Source organism: Mobula hypostoma, chromosome 27 (assembly GCF_963921235.1).
Source record: "Mobula hypostoma chromosome 27, sMobHyp1.1, whole genome shotgun sequence".
Taxonomy (NCBI): domain Eukaryota; kingdom Metazoa; phylum Chordata; class Chondrichthyes; order Myliobatiformes; family Myliobatidae; genus Mobula; species Mobula hypostoma.
Window position 1 is genome coordinate 36696029 of NC_086123.1, and position 16228 is coordinate 36712256.

Below are 16228 nucleotides of genomic sequence, written 5' to 3' on the forward strand. Positions count from 1 at the left end.
CAGCAAACAACAGGAATTCTGCAGAAGCTGGAAATTCAAGCAACACACATCAACGTTGCTGGTGAACGCAGCAGGCCAGGCAGCATCTCTAGGAAGAGGTACAGTTGACGTTTCAGGCCGTGACCTGAGGAAGGGTCTTCCTAGACCTCCTTCTAGAGATGCTGCCTGGCCTGCTGCATTCACCAGCAACTTTGATGTGTGTTGCAGGTGAGGCAGCAATTCACTTCTCCTAGTCTTGTGATCGGCATACACTGAATGCTCACGACAAGACCTCCTCAGCACTGGAGAAGCCAAACACAAACTGGATGATCATTCAGCCTGCAGGAGTGACCCTGAGTGCATTTTCCACACTCCCACCAGCCTCTGTGTAAAAAATATCAAACTCTGACAAGCCCTCCGATCATCTTAAAAGTATGTCCTCTCGTGCCAATGCCAGCCTGGGATAAAGGCACTGGCCATCCTCTCTATGCTTCTTGTCATCTTATATGCCTCTTTCAAGTCTCCTCTCATCCTCCTTCAATCTAAAAAGAAACGTCCAAGCTCATAAGGCATGCTCTCTAATCCAGACAGCATCCTAGAAAATCTCTGCAGCAAACTGGAAAATCTCTTCTGCAGCATCTTGGTAAATCTGCTCTGCACTCTCTCTAAAGCTTCTACATCCACAACCCTGCTACTTTAACTCCCCATTGTACTCTCACCTTGACCTCTCTGGCTGTGACCTCCTGCATTCATTTTGACTCACTTTTCCCTTGGGTTTTGTACACACTGACCTGCCATATTTTACAATCAACCACTAGCTGTGCAGACAACTTGATCTTCGCTGCAACTTCACTACCACAGTAAGACATTTCGTCTTGCCTTATCAGAGATATTTACTTTCATCCACCCATCTCTACCTTCTCCGCTACCTAAAACTGACATGCTATCCTGCTGCCCCAGTTCTCATGGAAAGTCAGCTGTTTCTTTCCACAGATACTGCCTGACCTGCTGAGTGTTTCCGACATTTTCCATATTTTTTTGTCAGTTTGCCAGTATTTGGTTTTCACAGAACAAGCTGGACTGTTTAATCTTGACATGCCCACCATGTCAAGAATCAGTCTGGTGAACCTCTGCTTCAGTCTCTCTACCACACACACTCCTCATTAAGTAGGGTGACCAGACCTGTATATATGCAGACTCACCACAGCTCTATGTACAAACTGCAGCCACAAGTCTCCACTCTTGTACTCTGAGTAATGAATACTGAACAAAGCTGACAAGGAAGATTTGTTGCTGGAAAATGACAAGTCACCTTGAAAGGAAGGGCAAACATGCAGCTACCCAAGAACGTACCGATAGTACACTATGTGCTTTCATGCTTTCGTACCTATCCTGATGTCTAGCAGGAAATCCCTGGCCTCTATCCCTCTCTATCCACGCATGTATCCAAATGTCCGTGGGAGAAAGTTTGGCCAATATATCCCTCTAATCCAGGGGTTCCCAACCTGGGATCCATGGACCCCTTCCTTAACAGTATTGATCCATGGCATAAAAAACGTAGGGAACCTGTGCTCTGAACCTTTCCTAGCCATGTACCTGCCTCAGTATCTTTTACACATTGTAACTGAACCCACATCTACCACTTCATCTGGCAGCTCACTCTGTGCACCCACCACTCTCTGTGTGGAAAAGCATCTCCTCAGGTCCTTTTTAAATCATTCCTCACTCTCAAGTCTAGACTCTCCTACCCCGAAAAAAAACGACCATCCACCTTATCTATAACTTCCATGATTTTATGAACCTCAGCTTCCTTTGTCCCAGAGAAAGGAGTCCCACTATCCAGCCTCTCCTTATAGCTGAAGTCCTTCAGTCCCAGTAACGTTCTCTTGTACCTTCCTCTGCACCTTTCCAGCCGACAGAGTTCCCCTCGCTCTGAGCCCCTCACAAACGGGCAGGGTACCGAGACTCACCACAGAAGGAGATAATGTGGCTGCTGTCCTCATGTACAAACTTCCTGGTGACCGCTTCCTCCATGATCTGCTTCACCTGCACAAGCAACAAGGAAATGGCGTTAATCCCCACTGTGTCAACCATAGATTCCACAGGGATTGTAACTCACGACTGGGCTGGAGCTCGGGGAGAGGAGGCAGGGTCAGGAGAAAGAAGGGCGAGGATTCGCCAATTTTCAGAATCAGGTTTATTATCACCAGCATGTGACGTGAAATTTGTTAACTTAGCAGCAGCAGCAGTTCAATGCAATACATAATCTAGAAGGGGAAAAAAATAATAAATAAAATAATAATAACAAATAATCAAGTAAATCAATTACAGTATATGTAAATTGAAGAGATTAAAATTATAGGCATCCATTAGTCTCGTGAGACTATGGATTTGCGCCTTGGAAGGTTTCCAGGGCACAGGCCTGGGCAAGGTTGTATGGAAGAACGGCAGTTGCCCATACTGCAAGTCTCCCCTCTCCACGCCACCGATGTTGTCCAAGGGAAGGGCACTAGGACCGATACAGCTTGCTACCAGTGTCAGCGCAGAGCAAAGTGTGGTTAAGTGCCTTGCTCAAGGACACAACACGCTGCCTCAGCTGAGGCTCGAACTAGTGACCTTCAGATCACTAGACCAATGCCTTAACCACTTGGCCACGCACCAACACAATAGATTAAAAAACGTGCAAAAACAGAAATAATATATATTTAAAAAGTGAGGTAGTGTCCAAGGGTTCAATGTCCATTTAGGAATCGGATGGTGGAGGGGAAGAAGCTGTTCCTAAATTGCTGAGTGTGTGTCTTCAGGCTTCTGTACCTCCTACCTGATGGTTACAGTGAGAAAAGGGCATGTCCTGGGTGCTGGGGGTCCTTAATAATGGACACTGCCTTTCTGAGACACCGCTCCTTGAAGATGTCCTGGGTACTTTGTAGGCTGGTACCCAAGATGGAACCGACTAAATTTATGACTCTCTGCAGCTTCTTTCGGCCCTGTGCAGTAGCACAGCCCCCCATACCAGACAGTGATGCAACCTGTCAGAATGCTCACCACGGTACAGCTATAGAAGTTTTTGAGTGTTTTTGTTGTCATACCAAATCTTTTCAAACTCCTGATGAAGTATAGTCACTGTCTTGCCTTCTTTATAGCTGCATCAATATGTTGGGACTAGGTTAGGTCCTCAGAGATCTTGACACCCAGGAACTTGAAACTACTCATTCTCTCCATTTGTGATCCCTTTATGACGATTGGTATGTGTTCCTTCATCTTACCCTTCCCTAAGTCCACTATCAACTCTTTCATCTCATTTGAGTGGAAGATTGTTGCTGTGACACCACTCCACTAGTTGGCATATCTCACTCCTGTACACCCTCTCATCACCACTTTACCAACAATGGTTGTATCATCAGCAAATTTGTAGATGGTATTTGTGCTAAGCCTAGTCACACAGTCACGGGTATACAGAGAGTAGAGTAGTGGGCTAAGCACACACCCCGAGGTGCACCAGTGTTGATCGTCAATGAGGAGGATATGTTATCACCAATCCGCACAGACTGTGTCTTCCCGTTAGGAAGTCGAGAATCCAATTTCAGAGGGAGGTACAGAGGCCCAGGTTCTGTAAGTTCTGAATCAGGAATGTGGGAATGATGGTGTTAAATGTTGAGCTATAGTCAACGAACAGCATCCTGACATAGATGTTTGTATTGTCCAGCTGGTTTATTTTTGTGACACGTAATAGTTCGACAAGGACCCGATGGGCCAAGGGGTCTGTTTCTGTGCTCTGTGACTGTATTTTACGGATGAATTGCCATTCAATGGACTTATGAAGCTGTTGGCAACTTTGCTTCAAAAACAACTGTTCTTCAGTGAGCTGTGAGGTCATAATACCTCAGTCATCTCTTTGACCGAGCTGCCAACAGTAGTCTCAATATCACCTTCTGTAACCTAGTGCAAATTAACACAGCTGGAAGACAGTTTGTTCAGTTCTACTATGTTAAGAATGCCATATTTACACTGCTTTCTGTTCAGTGTCATCTTCCTGGTCCATGGTCGCCTCTATTGCCACAATGAGGACACTCACCGGTTGGAGGAGCAACACCTCATATTTCATCTGGGTAGTCTCCAACCTAATGGCATGAACATCGATTTCTACAACTTCTGAGAATTTCTCCCCTCCCCCTCTCTCCTTTTACATCCACTCTGGTGCCCCTCCGCTTTCCCTCTCTCCCATTCTCCACACTCCTCTCCTGTCAGATTCCACCTATCACCTCCCAGCCTCTCACTTCTTCCCCCCCTCCCACCCACCTTCCCCCTCACCTGGTCTCACCTGTCACCTCCCAGTGTCTCACTTCATTCCCCCCTCCCCCACCCACCCACCTTCCCCCTCACCTGTCACCTCCCAGTGTCTCACTTCATCCCCCCTCCCCCCCACCCACCCACCTTCCCCCTCACCTGGTCTCACCTGTCACCTCCCAGTGTCTCACTTCATCCCCCCTCCCCCCCACCCACCCACCTTCCCCCTCACCTGGTCTCACCTGTCACCTCCCAGTGTCTCACTTCATCCCCCCTCTCCCCCAGCCACCCACCTTCCCCCCCACCTGGTCTCACCTGTCACCTCCCAGTGTCTCACTTCATCCCTCCTCCCCCCACCCACCCACCTTCCCCCTTACCTGGTCTCACCTGTCACCTCCCAGTGTCTCATCTCATCCCCTCTCTTCCCCACCCACCCACCTTCCCCCTCACCTGGTCTCACCTGTCACCTGCCAGCTCGTACTCCCCCCCTTCCCCACACCTTCTAATTCTGGCTTCTCCCCCTTCCTTTCCTGTCCTGATGAAGAGTCTTAGCCTGAAATGTCAACTGTTTATTCCTCTCCATGCCTAACCTGCTGAGTTCCTCATGGCTGATCCAATTCCCTCTCAGCCCCAATCTCCTGCCTTCTCCAAATAACGTTTCACATCCTGACTAATCAAGAACTTATCAACCTCTGCCTTAAATATATCCAATGACTTGGCCTCGCCACCCTCTAGTTAAAGAAATCCCTCCTCATCTCCGTTCTAAATGGATGCCCCTCTATTCTGAAGCTGTGCCCTCTGTTCCTAGACTCTCCAACTCTCCCCACCATAGGAAACAGGCTCTCCACATCCACTCTATCGAGGCCTTTCAACATTCAATAGGTTTCAAATGTGCTATCCTTCTGGATATTGTACACGGGACTGAAACACAGCAAACTGATCTTGGAATACTGCCAACGTCTGAAGCATTTTTCATCAAACTCTTTACAATCAGCCAACAAACGAGCACAAAATTGCATAGCGATAAACATCCAAACTCAATGAAACATCTCCGATTGCATTCATTATTTCAGGACGCTGCACCCGTTTCCGGCTGCTTGCAGATAAAGGAGGCCATCTGGAGAAGTCTAGCTCGCTCATCCTAACTCAGATATCAACCAGTAATAGTAATGGTAGCACAAAGGGTAGTTTAACACTACACAACACCAGCAAGCAGGGTTCAAGTCCTGCTGCTGTCTGGAAGGAACATGTTCTCCCCATGACCATGTGGGTTTCTTCCAGGTGCTCCCGTTTCCTCCCATATTCCACCAGAGACATACAGGTCCAAGTGATGCATCCTCTGATGTTTCAATGTACATATGACAAATAAAGCCAATATTATCTTTACAACTGTGCGTGAACAATGTCAGTGTCTTCATAGCGCCAGCTGAAAGTCTCCGCCGCTTGCGGAGAGAATTTCTCATGACCACCTGATCTCCAAACAGCCCCGTATCGTCTTGAGGTGGATGGTCACAGCCTTTTTCCCAGGGGAGGGGCGTCTAAACCCAGGAGGTACAGGTTTATTCCACACAGAGTATGGTGGGTGTGTGGAGCAAGCTGCCAAAATGGTAGAGGCAGGTGTAATGAGTGTGTCTGAAAGTCACCTGGAGAGATACATGGATAGGATAGGTTTAGAGAGATTTGGGTCAAGTGCAGGCAAATGAGACCACCTCAGCTAGGCAAATCCTGATAGTCACAGACAGGCTGGGCTAAGGAACCTGCTTTATGCACTGCAGAACACTATGACAATGAACAATATTCACCAAAACAACGTGCTTTATATAGACACACTCTACACAAGAAAATAAGCAGGAAGAAGTCATTCAGCCCCTAAGCCTATTGATGCTAAGAAGCCCCTAAGCCTATTGATGCTAAGAACAGATTTATTATCAAACTTCACTCATTGTCTACACATGAGCTACTTGTTATGAGGTTATCATCACAAGTAAATGATTCCTTGCTGTTAGACTGGAATAATCACCCGTGTTTAGAATTCCAATTTCTGCAATTATTACATTAAATAGAACTTATTATCTTAGGATCTGCCGAATCCAAGGTTTCCAAAGTGGAACCAAAAAGATGGATTACTATCTGAGCCACGTGCAAAATGGCAGAGGGTCAAGAAGATTAGAGAGTTAAATGCATGGCTCAAGGATTGGTGTGGGAGAAGTGGGTTTGAATTCATGGGAAATTGGCACCGGTACAGTATTGAGGAAGGAGGGAGCTCTACGAATGGGACGGGCTCCACCTGAACTGTGATGGGACCTGGATCCTTGCGAATTGCGTAACTAGAGCTGTGGATAGGGCTTTAAACTAAATAGCAGTGGGGGGTGGGTTCAACAGATTGGAGGACTATGGATAAAGTGAAAAAAGAAAAGTGTAGATGAAGATAAAGAAAAAACAAAAGATAAAAAAGGGAAAAGTAAGAAAGGAGTGAAGAAAAGTCGTGCAAAAGAGTAAAAGATTACAAGATTTTAAAAGCACAATGAGTGTAAAGGCACCTTATTTGAATGCCTGTAGTATGTGAAACAAGGTCAGTGAACTAGTGGCTCAAATCAGTACAGAGGTATGACCTAGTGGCCATTACAGAGACATGGTGGCAGGGTGGAGAGGATTAGGAGTTAAATATCCAAGGATATCAGGTAATATGGAAGGACAGGCAGGAGGTAAGGGAGGTGGGGTAGCACTCTTAATTAAGGATGTGATCAGGGCGATAGTGAGAGACGATATAAGATCTAAGGAGCAGAATGTTGAGTCCATCTGGGTAGAGAGAAGGAATAGGAAGGGGAAATAAATCACTGGTGGGAGTTGGCTATTGGCCACTGAATAATAACATTACAGTGGCACAGGCAATAAACCGAGAAATATCTGAGGCATGTAAGAATGGAACAGCAGTTATCATGGGGGACTTTAACTTGCACGTAGATTGGGTGAATCAAGTGGGTCGAGGCATTCTTGAGGAGGACTTCATAGAATACATCAGTGATGGCTTTCTTGAACAGCATTTTACTGAACCTACAAGGGAACGTGCTGTCTTAGATCTGGCCCTGTGCAATGAGACAGGTAAAATTTGTGATCTTGTAGTTAGGGATCCACTTGGAAAGAGTGATCACAGTATGATTGAATTTCTCATACAAATGGAGGATGCAATAGTTCAACCTAAAACCAGTGCTTTATGCCCTGTTACGAGAATACACATAAAATTAAGATGTTTGCTGGCCTGGGCTAGCATCAGTGGCATCAGCAGTTGGTCTGCCACCTGCCCTCAGGGGAAGGAGAGATAAGGAACAATGGAGCAGCGTCTGGAGATGTGTAATGAAGGGATGTGGGAGGGAGAGCTGTCTGGAGCGGCTCCCCCCTTTAAACCCTGAACTGTTTGAAGTGATGGACAGGCGATACCCCAGCAGGGGGATAAAAAGGGACAGGTTCGCTAAGACAGACACACATGCCACCCGAGGTAACGAGACCCTGGAAGCGGTGCGCCTCTCACGAGTGGTGAGAAGTACCGAACAACGCCCAGGGTGGAAAGGTACGATCAGCGGGAACCCGGTGTGTGTCCGCCCTTGCCTGGGTGCCGGGTTCACTGCAGAGGATCGACCGCATCTGGAGGAGGGGTCACAGTCGGTGACCTCAGGTGACATCACCAAGGACCCGCCCAAATGCTGTTTGTGAGCCATCTCGCTGGTCTGTGAGTGAAGCTGTGCTGAATGATGAGTTGTTCCTATTCTATGTCTCTCTTCCCCACCTTGTCCATCGCCATGACAACGATTACTGCGAACTGAACTACAAACTGGACTGAACTTTGAGTCATTTTGAAATTGGTCATTTACCCCTAGACAACGATAGAGCTTGATTGATGCTGTTATCTTAATTCTGTGCACATGTGTGGTTATCATTGTTGAATTGTTGCATTTATTATCCTTTCGATTACTGTGTTGCTTGTTTCTTTAATAAAACTTTCTTAGTTCTAGTACTCCAGACTCCAACTGAGTGATCCATTTCTGCTGGTTTGGCAACCCAGTTACGGGGTACGTAACAGCCCAAATAATGGAGATTACAATGGGATTAGGGAGGATTTGGCTAGTGTAAACTGGGAACACAGGCTAGATGATGGGACAGATTAGGAAGACTGTCAAAGAGATTTTTCACAGTGCTCAACAAAAGAATATTCTAGTAAAAAGCAAGGACAGTAAGGTTGGGGAAAGCCAGCCTTGGATAACTAAGGAAATAAAAGAAGGTATCAAACTCAAAGCTCGTGTATACAAAGTTGCCAAGAGTAGTGAGAAACTGGAAGATTGGGAAGACTTTAAAAAGCAGCAAGTACCAACAAAGCGAGCAATAAAGAAAGGGAAGCTAAATTATGAAAATAAGATAGCACAAAATATAAAACAGATCGCAAAAGTTTCTTTTATAACTATATAAAGCAGAAAAGGGGGGCTAAAGTGAATGTAGGTCCCTTGGAAGAAGAGAAGGGGGAACTGATATTGGATAATGAGGAAATACCCAAGGCACTGGATAACTATTTTGTGTTGGTCTTCACGGTGGAGGACACATCTAACATGCCAAAGAGAGATTTATGCATGTGATGAGAAGTGAGGACCTCGATACAGTAGCTTTCACTAAAGAGGTAGTACTGAGCAAACCTGTGGTCCTATAGATAGACAAGTCTCCTGGTCCTGATGAAATGCATCTCAGGGTACTGAAAGAAATGGTAGAGGTTATAGTAGAGGCTTTGGTGATAATTTACCAAAATTCTCAGGACTCTGGGTACGTCCCGGCGGACTGGAAGACACTGAATGTCACGCAACTGTTCAAAAAATGATGTAGGCAAACGGCAGGTAGCTATAGGCCAGTTAGTTTAACATCTGTAGTTGGGAATATGCTTGAAGCTGTCATTAAGGAAGAAATAGCGAGACATTTAGAAAGGAGTGGTTCTATTAGACAGACGCCGCACGGATTCAGAAAGGGCAGGTCCTGTTTGACAAACTTACTGGAGTTCTTTGAGAAGATAATGAGTGCAGTGGATAGAGGGGAACAGGTGGATGTCGTATGCTTGGATTTCCAGAAGGCATTCGATAAGGTGCTGCATAAGAGACTTATAAATAAGATATGGATGCATGGAAGTGTATTGGGAGTGTATGGAAGCGTATTGGCATGGATAGTGGATTGGTTAATCAATAGAAGGCAGAGAGTTGGTATAAGTGGGTGTTTCTCCGGTTGGCAGTCAGTGGTGAGTGGGGTGCCGCAGGGGTCGGTGCTGGGCCCGCAGTTGTTTACCATTTACTTTGATGATTTGGAAGAGGGGACTGAGTATAGCATAGCAAAATTTGGTGATGACACTAAACTGAGTGGAAAAGCAAATTGTACAGAGGATGTGGAGAGTCTACAGAGGGATATAGATAGGTTAAGTAATTGGGCCAAGGTCTGGCAGATGGAATACAACATTGGTAAGTGCGAGATCATCCACTTTGGAAGGAATAATAGAAGAGCAGGTTATTATTTAAATGGTGAAAGATTGCAGCGTGCTGTTGTGCAGAGGGACTTGGGAGTGCTTGTGCATGAATTGCAAAAAGTTGACTTGCAGGTGCAACAGGTTATTAAGAAGGTAAAAAGAAAGTTGACCTTCATTGCTAGTGAGATTGAATTCAAGAGCAGGGAGGTCATGCTGCAATTATACAGGGTACTGGTGAGGCCGCACCTGGAGTACTGTGTGCAGTTCTGGTCTCCATACTTGAGGAATGATATACTGCTTTTAGAGGCAGTGCAAAGGAGGTTCACCAGGTTGATTCCAGAGATGAAGGGGTTAACCTATGAGGCGAGATTGAGTTGCCTGGGACTATACTCTCTGGAGTTCAGAAGAATGAGAGGGGATCTTATAGAAACTTAAAAAATTTTGAAAGGGATAGATAAGATAGAAGTAGGAAAGTTGTTTCCATTGGTCGGTGAGACTAGAACTAGGGGACATTGTCTCAAGATTCGGGAGAAGATTCAGGACGGAGATGAGGAGAAACTGTTTTTTCCAGAGAGTGGTGAATCTGTGGAATTCTCTGCCCAGGGAAGCAGTTGAGGCTTCTTCACTAAATATAATTAAGATATAGTTAGATAGATTTTTACATAGTAGGAGAATTAAGGGTTATGGGGAAAAGGCAGGTAGATGGAGCTGAGTTTACGGACAGATCAGCCATGATCTTATTGAATGGCGGGGCAGGCTCGATGGGCCGGATGGCCTACTCCTGCTCCTATTTCTTATGTTAAGTGGATCCATTAGGCAGACGCAGCATGGATTCAGCAAAGGCAGGTCCTTACTGACAATCTTACTGGAGTTCTTTGGGGATATAATGAGCACAGTGGATAGAGGGGAACAGATGGACGTTATTTACTTGGATTTCCAGAAGGTGTTCGATAAGGTGTACAAAAAAAACTTACCCGTAAGATAAGGATGCATAGAGCTAGGAGTGATGTACTTCAGTACAGGTTACATTAATAAACCAATGGACAGAGGACTGGTTAACTAATAGAAAGCAGAGAGTCAGGATACATGGGTGTTACTCTGGTTGGCAATCAGTGGTGAGTGGGGTGCCGCAGGGGTCGGTGCTGGGCCCACAACTGTTCACAGTATACATTAATGATCTGGAAGAGGGGGCCGAGTGTAGTGTATCTAAGTTTGCTGATGATACTAAATTGAGTGAAAAATCAAATTGTGAAGAAGTTACTGAGAGGCTACAGAGAGATATAGATAGGTTAAGTGAGTGGGCAAGGGTCTGGCAGATGAAGTACAATGTTGGTAAATATGAGGTCATCCACTTTGGAAGGAAAAATGGAAGATCAGATTATTACTTAAATAGTAAAAAATTGCAGCATGCTGCTGTGTAGAGGGACTTGGGAGTGCTTGTGCATGAATCACAAAAGGTTGGTTTGTTGGTGCAGCAGGCTATCAAGACGGCAAATAGAATGTTGGCCTTCATTGCTAGTGGGATTGAATTTAAGAGCAGGGAGGTTATGCTGCAACTGTACAGGATACTGGTGAGTCCACATCTGGATTACTGAGTGCAGTTCTGGTCTCTTTACTTGAAGAAGGATATATTGGCCTTGGAGGCGGTGCAGAGGAGGTTCACCAGGTTGATTCCAAAAATGAAGGGATTAGATTATGAGGACAGGTGGAGTCGCCTGGGACTGTACTTGCTGGAATTCAGAAGAATGAGAGGAGATCTTATAGAAACATAAAATTATCAAAGGGATAGATAAGATAGAGGCAGGAAACTTGTTTCCACTGGTAATTGAGACTAGAACTAGGGGGCACAGCCTCAAAATTTGGGGGAGTAGATTTAGGACAGAGATGAGGAGGAACTGCTTTTCCCAGACAGTGGTGAATCTGTGGAATTCTCTTCCCAGTGAAGCAGTGGAGGCTACCTCAGTAAATATATTTAAGACTAGGTTGGTTAGATTTTGCATGTGTAAGGGGTTTATTCTTCTATGTTACTGCATAGGCTGATTAAAATGGCTTCTTTGTTATGTTAACTGCTGAGAAAGTTCTCTCGCTAGCAGCTTGTTTGGATTATAGAGAGAGTGTATTCAGCTGCTAACCAATTGGGATAGATGTTATTCTTTCTTGTGTATCTGTAAGTTATTGTGATGCCCGGGTTTTTGAGCAGAAGGCGAGATGGGGACAGACAGAGTGGACGTGATGCTGTGAGCTGGCCGACGGGGCAGACCCCCAGCCAAAGTCCGAGGTCCAGGGTCTTCGACGAGGAGAGGAGACGAAGACAGACTCGTGTGGAGCGTCTGGTCAACCACCGTGGTTAGTCCCAGGCGGCGGGTCGAGGTGGTCAGAGGGGATCGAATGTTTAGAAGAGGACTGTTACTAGAGCTCCAATTGTTTGTGCACGAAGAGGTTGAACTTTGATAAGTCTGGCGCCTTTTACTTTCCTTTTATATTTTATCTCTATTAATTATATAGTTCCAGTAATATCTATAAATTGTAATCATTTAATTGCATCCGGTGTATTGTCTGTTATTGGTGGGGTGGAGTACATCACACAGCATCCACACAAACTTAATTACCCAGTTTGGCGGGGCCAAAGGCTGTTCCTCCTAGACAGAAGCGAGTTGAGGCTTACCGGGGGGCTGTACATGTTAGGAGAATTAAGGGTTATGGGGAAAAGGCAGGTCAGCCATGATCTTATTGAATGGCAGAGCAGGCTCGACGGGCCAGATGGCCGACTCCTGCTCCTATTTCTAATGTTCTAACGTTTTCCAGTGATTCATTTCATTCCTTCCTCTAACTTCGCCAACAAGTCTTTTCTTCTACCTCTTGTACCTAACGAGAGACATCTTAATTACAACAGGAAGATCTGGGGAATTAAGATCCAGGGGATCTGAGGGGGTATCAGGACAGTTGGATGAAAGAAGCCTCAAACCAAGAGAAAATCTGCAGATGCTGGAAACTGAAGCAAGACGCACAACTTGGCTTTCATCACAAGACTCTACACCTCTGGATTAAAGGGATAATCAATTTGGGAAACCCCAAAATCTACAGCAGGCACAGTGAACCTTCCTGTGTCGATTTCCACGCCTCTCAGTTTGGCACCAAAGGGTGGTGATGTGTGTGTGTGTGTGTGTGTGTGTGTGACATGACAATGGAGGTCACAGCTGCTGGACACCAGTGACAGGAAGACACCGGATATCCCACTATTACAGTCTAGACACCTGAGCAACACCATCAGGTGGATTCTGCTGGATGAGGGTCTCATTTACTATTTTTCTTGCGCTTGCTTTTATGTTTGTAAAATATTCAGTGAAATTTCAGTCATTCGTAGTGTATCTGGTTCTATCCTGCAATTTCTTTGTCTGAAAGACCGTGTCATGGCAGAATAAATCAAGACTGTCCCTGTTGTCCCATAGACTGTTCATATCACTAGTTAGAGGTATAAGTCCAGTCTTCAGTTCTGTTCACTTTACATGACTTGCTGCTGCAACCTGACCATAACTGACTTGTACTGTGAAGAGCATCTGATAAGATGTCTGTGACCATAAGATTTGCACCTGATTCTTGACTTCTGGACAATATCACCTTCAGGTCCAGCAGTTCCAAAGCAAGACCCACAGTGGGAGCCTGTGTTCAATTGGCAAATTGGTTTATTAATGTAACCTGTACTGAGGTACAGTGAAAAGCTTTGCTCAGCATGTCACCCATACAGATCTTTTCAGTGCAACAGTGCATTAAGGCAAAGCAATGGAAAACATTAACAGAATGCAGAATGAAGTGTTACAGATTCAGAGGTAGTGTAGGGCAGGCAGGCAGGCATATCAGGTCTGTCTGTCTGTGTGAGTGAGTGGGTGGGAGCGGAGGGGAGCGGTTTGTTTTGCTGTTGTCGTTCTGTTGCTGGTGTTTGTACTGTTCTGCTGAATGTTGTGGGCATGCGATGTTGGCACTAGTATGTGTGGCAACGTTTGCAGGCTGCCCCCAGTACATCCTCAGGTTGTGTCGGTTGTTAAGACAAGCGCTACATTTTGTTGTGTCTGTGCACAACTACATATCAATTAAATAACAGCATGGACACAGGAGATGGCTGTAACTGGTGTATTCACATTGCAGATTAATATGCAGGCATAGACAACAAGCCATAAAAGAAGTAGATCCACACATTACACTTCCTCTTCCTTTAGATTGATGCGACATAAACTGTCTACGTACAAAACATTGAATTTCCCTTTCACAACGTTCTCAGTTTCTGGTGTCAAGTTGCTGTCAGTGACATCATCACTGAGAGTTAAGTCTGGTGACTGTAATGTGACTGTCTTGTTTAATGCAATCTACTCAGGTTGAGTATCCAGTATCTGGTCCACATGATGTCTCCATGCCTGATCTCCAACGTCCACTGTGTACATCAATGGTTTAGTACTTGTAACTATTGTTACGTACCCCGTAACTGGGTTGCCAAACCAGCAGAAATGGACCACTTAGTTGGAGTCTGGATTACTGGAACTAAGAAAGTTTTATTAAAGAAATAAGCAACACAGTACTCTAATCATAAGGATATAAATGCAACAGGTTAGCAATGATAAAACACACATGTACACAGAACTAGGATAATAGGATCAATCAAGCTCTATCGCAGTCTAGGGGTAAAATAATCAGTCTCAAGTGACACAGAGTTCAGTTCAATTTAGTTCAGTTCACAGTAATCGCTGTTGTGCCGTTGGGGAGGGAGAGAGAGAGAATGAATATGCAAATCGGATTCCAAACAGACCTTCGATATTCCTCGCAGTTAGCTTTCGGGCGAGCCCTTTGTAATGTCTTCTGAGGTCACCAACTGTGACTCCTCCGTTCCAGATACGATCGTTCTTCTGCGGTGAACCCGGCACCCAGGCAAGGCCAGACACACACACCGGGTTCCCGCCGACCGTACCTTTCCACCCTGTGCGTCTATGGCTGGTCCCGCGACCAGACCTCCAAAACTCCCACCAACTTGTGGGGGGTACACCGCTTTTCCAGGGTCTCGTTACCTCGTGGTGTGTCTTTTGCCTTAACGAACCTGTCCCTTTTATCCCCCTGCTGGGGTATCGCCTGTCCATCAAACTTCAAACAGTTCAGGTTCAAAGCAACCGGTCTTGACAATACTCAGAACCGTGTCTCCTTTTCGTTAATCTCTCTCGTCCCCCATTAACATTTCTGAATGTTCCCCCATTGTCCTCTTATCGGCATCAATCTTCTGATAATTTGGTCTGTTGTCACACTATCTACTGGGTGTCCACCTGTATTCTCGGTAACCACGCGCTAGGACTTCCTGTCCAATCTCGAAGCTCCTTGCTGCTTCACTTGGCAATGGGCTGAACTGTTTATCCTGCACTTCCCTCTGCGGTCTGGTTTCAGGAGGTCTGTGCGAGATCTCAGATTCTTGTTCATGAACAGCATTGCAGGTGTTTGATTTATTGTCACATGAACAGAGTTCTGATATACAAAAGTGAAGTTGTCCACCCTGTGCTGTAGAGAAATGTCCTCCATGTCCACTGCTTTAATGGACTTCTTGAAGGTTTGGATAAACCTTTCAGCGAACCCATTCATTGCTGGGTGGTGAGGAGCTGACTTGAAATGATGCCATTTTTCTTCATGAATAGTCGGAATTCTTCTGACATGTATTGTGGTCTGTTGTCCCTCACAATTTGTTCTAGTAAGACATTTCTGGCAGAAAATAGTCCTCAGGATGGAGGGAGTCTTTGGTGAGGAGGTTGACTTCATTCTAATAACTTCCAGCCACTTTGAATGAGCATCCACAGCAAACAGAAACATGGAGTCCATGAATGACCCAGCAAAGTCAATATGACGATGGTCACTCCCACGGTGTAACGCTGCCTGCAGGGGTGTATTTTGAACTTTTTGGCATCCTGAACAGATTTTGGCCAAGTCTGATCTGTTTATCTATTCCCTTTTCAAAACCTTCTGATTAGCATTAAGCAGCTGTGACAACCTCTGGTTAGTGACACCATTTGGGCTGTCATTGCCTGTTGATCTCACACTGAGAGCTTTGATTCAGTGCCAGTCTAGTTGGATTTTTCTCAATCATTCATATCCAAAAAATGCTGGCCTTCCACTTTTCAATACATAAAGCCCTAACTGTTGTGTTTGACCTCCTTATGTCAAGTCACATTTACTTTCAGTTTGCCTTTGGGAGACACTTTTTCCCCTGTATAGGTCTTTAGTATCACTGAGGTCTTCTTTAATAGTACCTTAGAAAACAGTCTGTTGTAGTTCAGCTTCTGGAATTACGGACAAAGCTGACCCTAAATCCAGCTCCATTTTCAGTTTTACACCAGACACAGCTATTGTGATCCGTTTTATATATTGCGATCTGCTTCAGTAATGCTATGTAGTTCTAGGGATGACAGTTCACCTTCTTCAGATTCTATGTTGTCTGATTCTGTT

General features: G+C 45.3%; 1 protein-coding gene across 1 annotated transcript in view; it reads right to left on the reverse strand.

Annotated features, from left to right (window-relative positions):
• sgsm1a (small G protein signaling modulator 1a) overlaps positions 1–16228 on the reverse strand; it is a 197654-nt gene that overhangs the window by 116689 nt on the left and 64737 nt on the right. The window contains exon 3 of the mRNA XM_063034063.1: positions 1950–2025. Coding sequence (XP_062890133.1) covers positions 1950–2025 — 76 coding nt within the window. The remainder of the gene's footprint in view (positions 1–1949; positions 2026–16228) is intronic.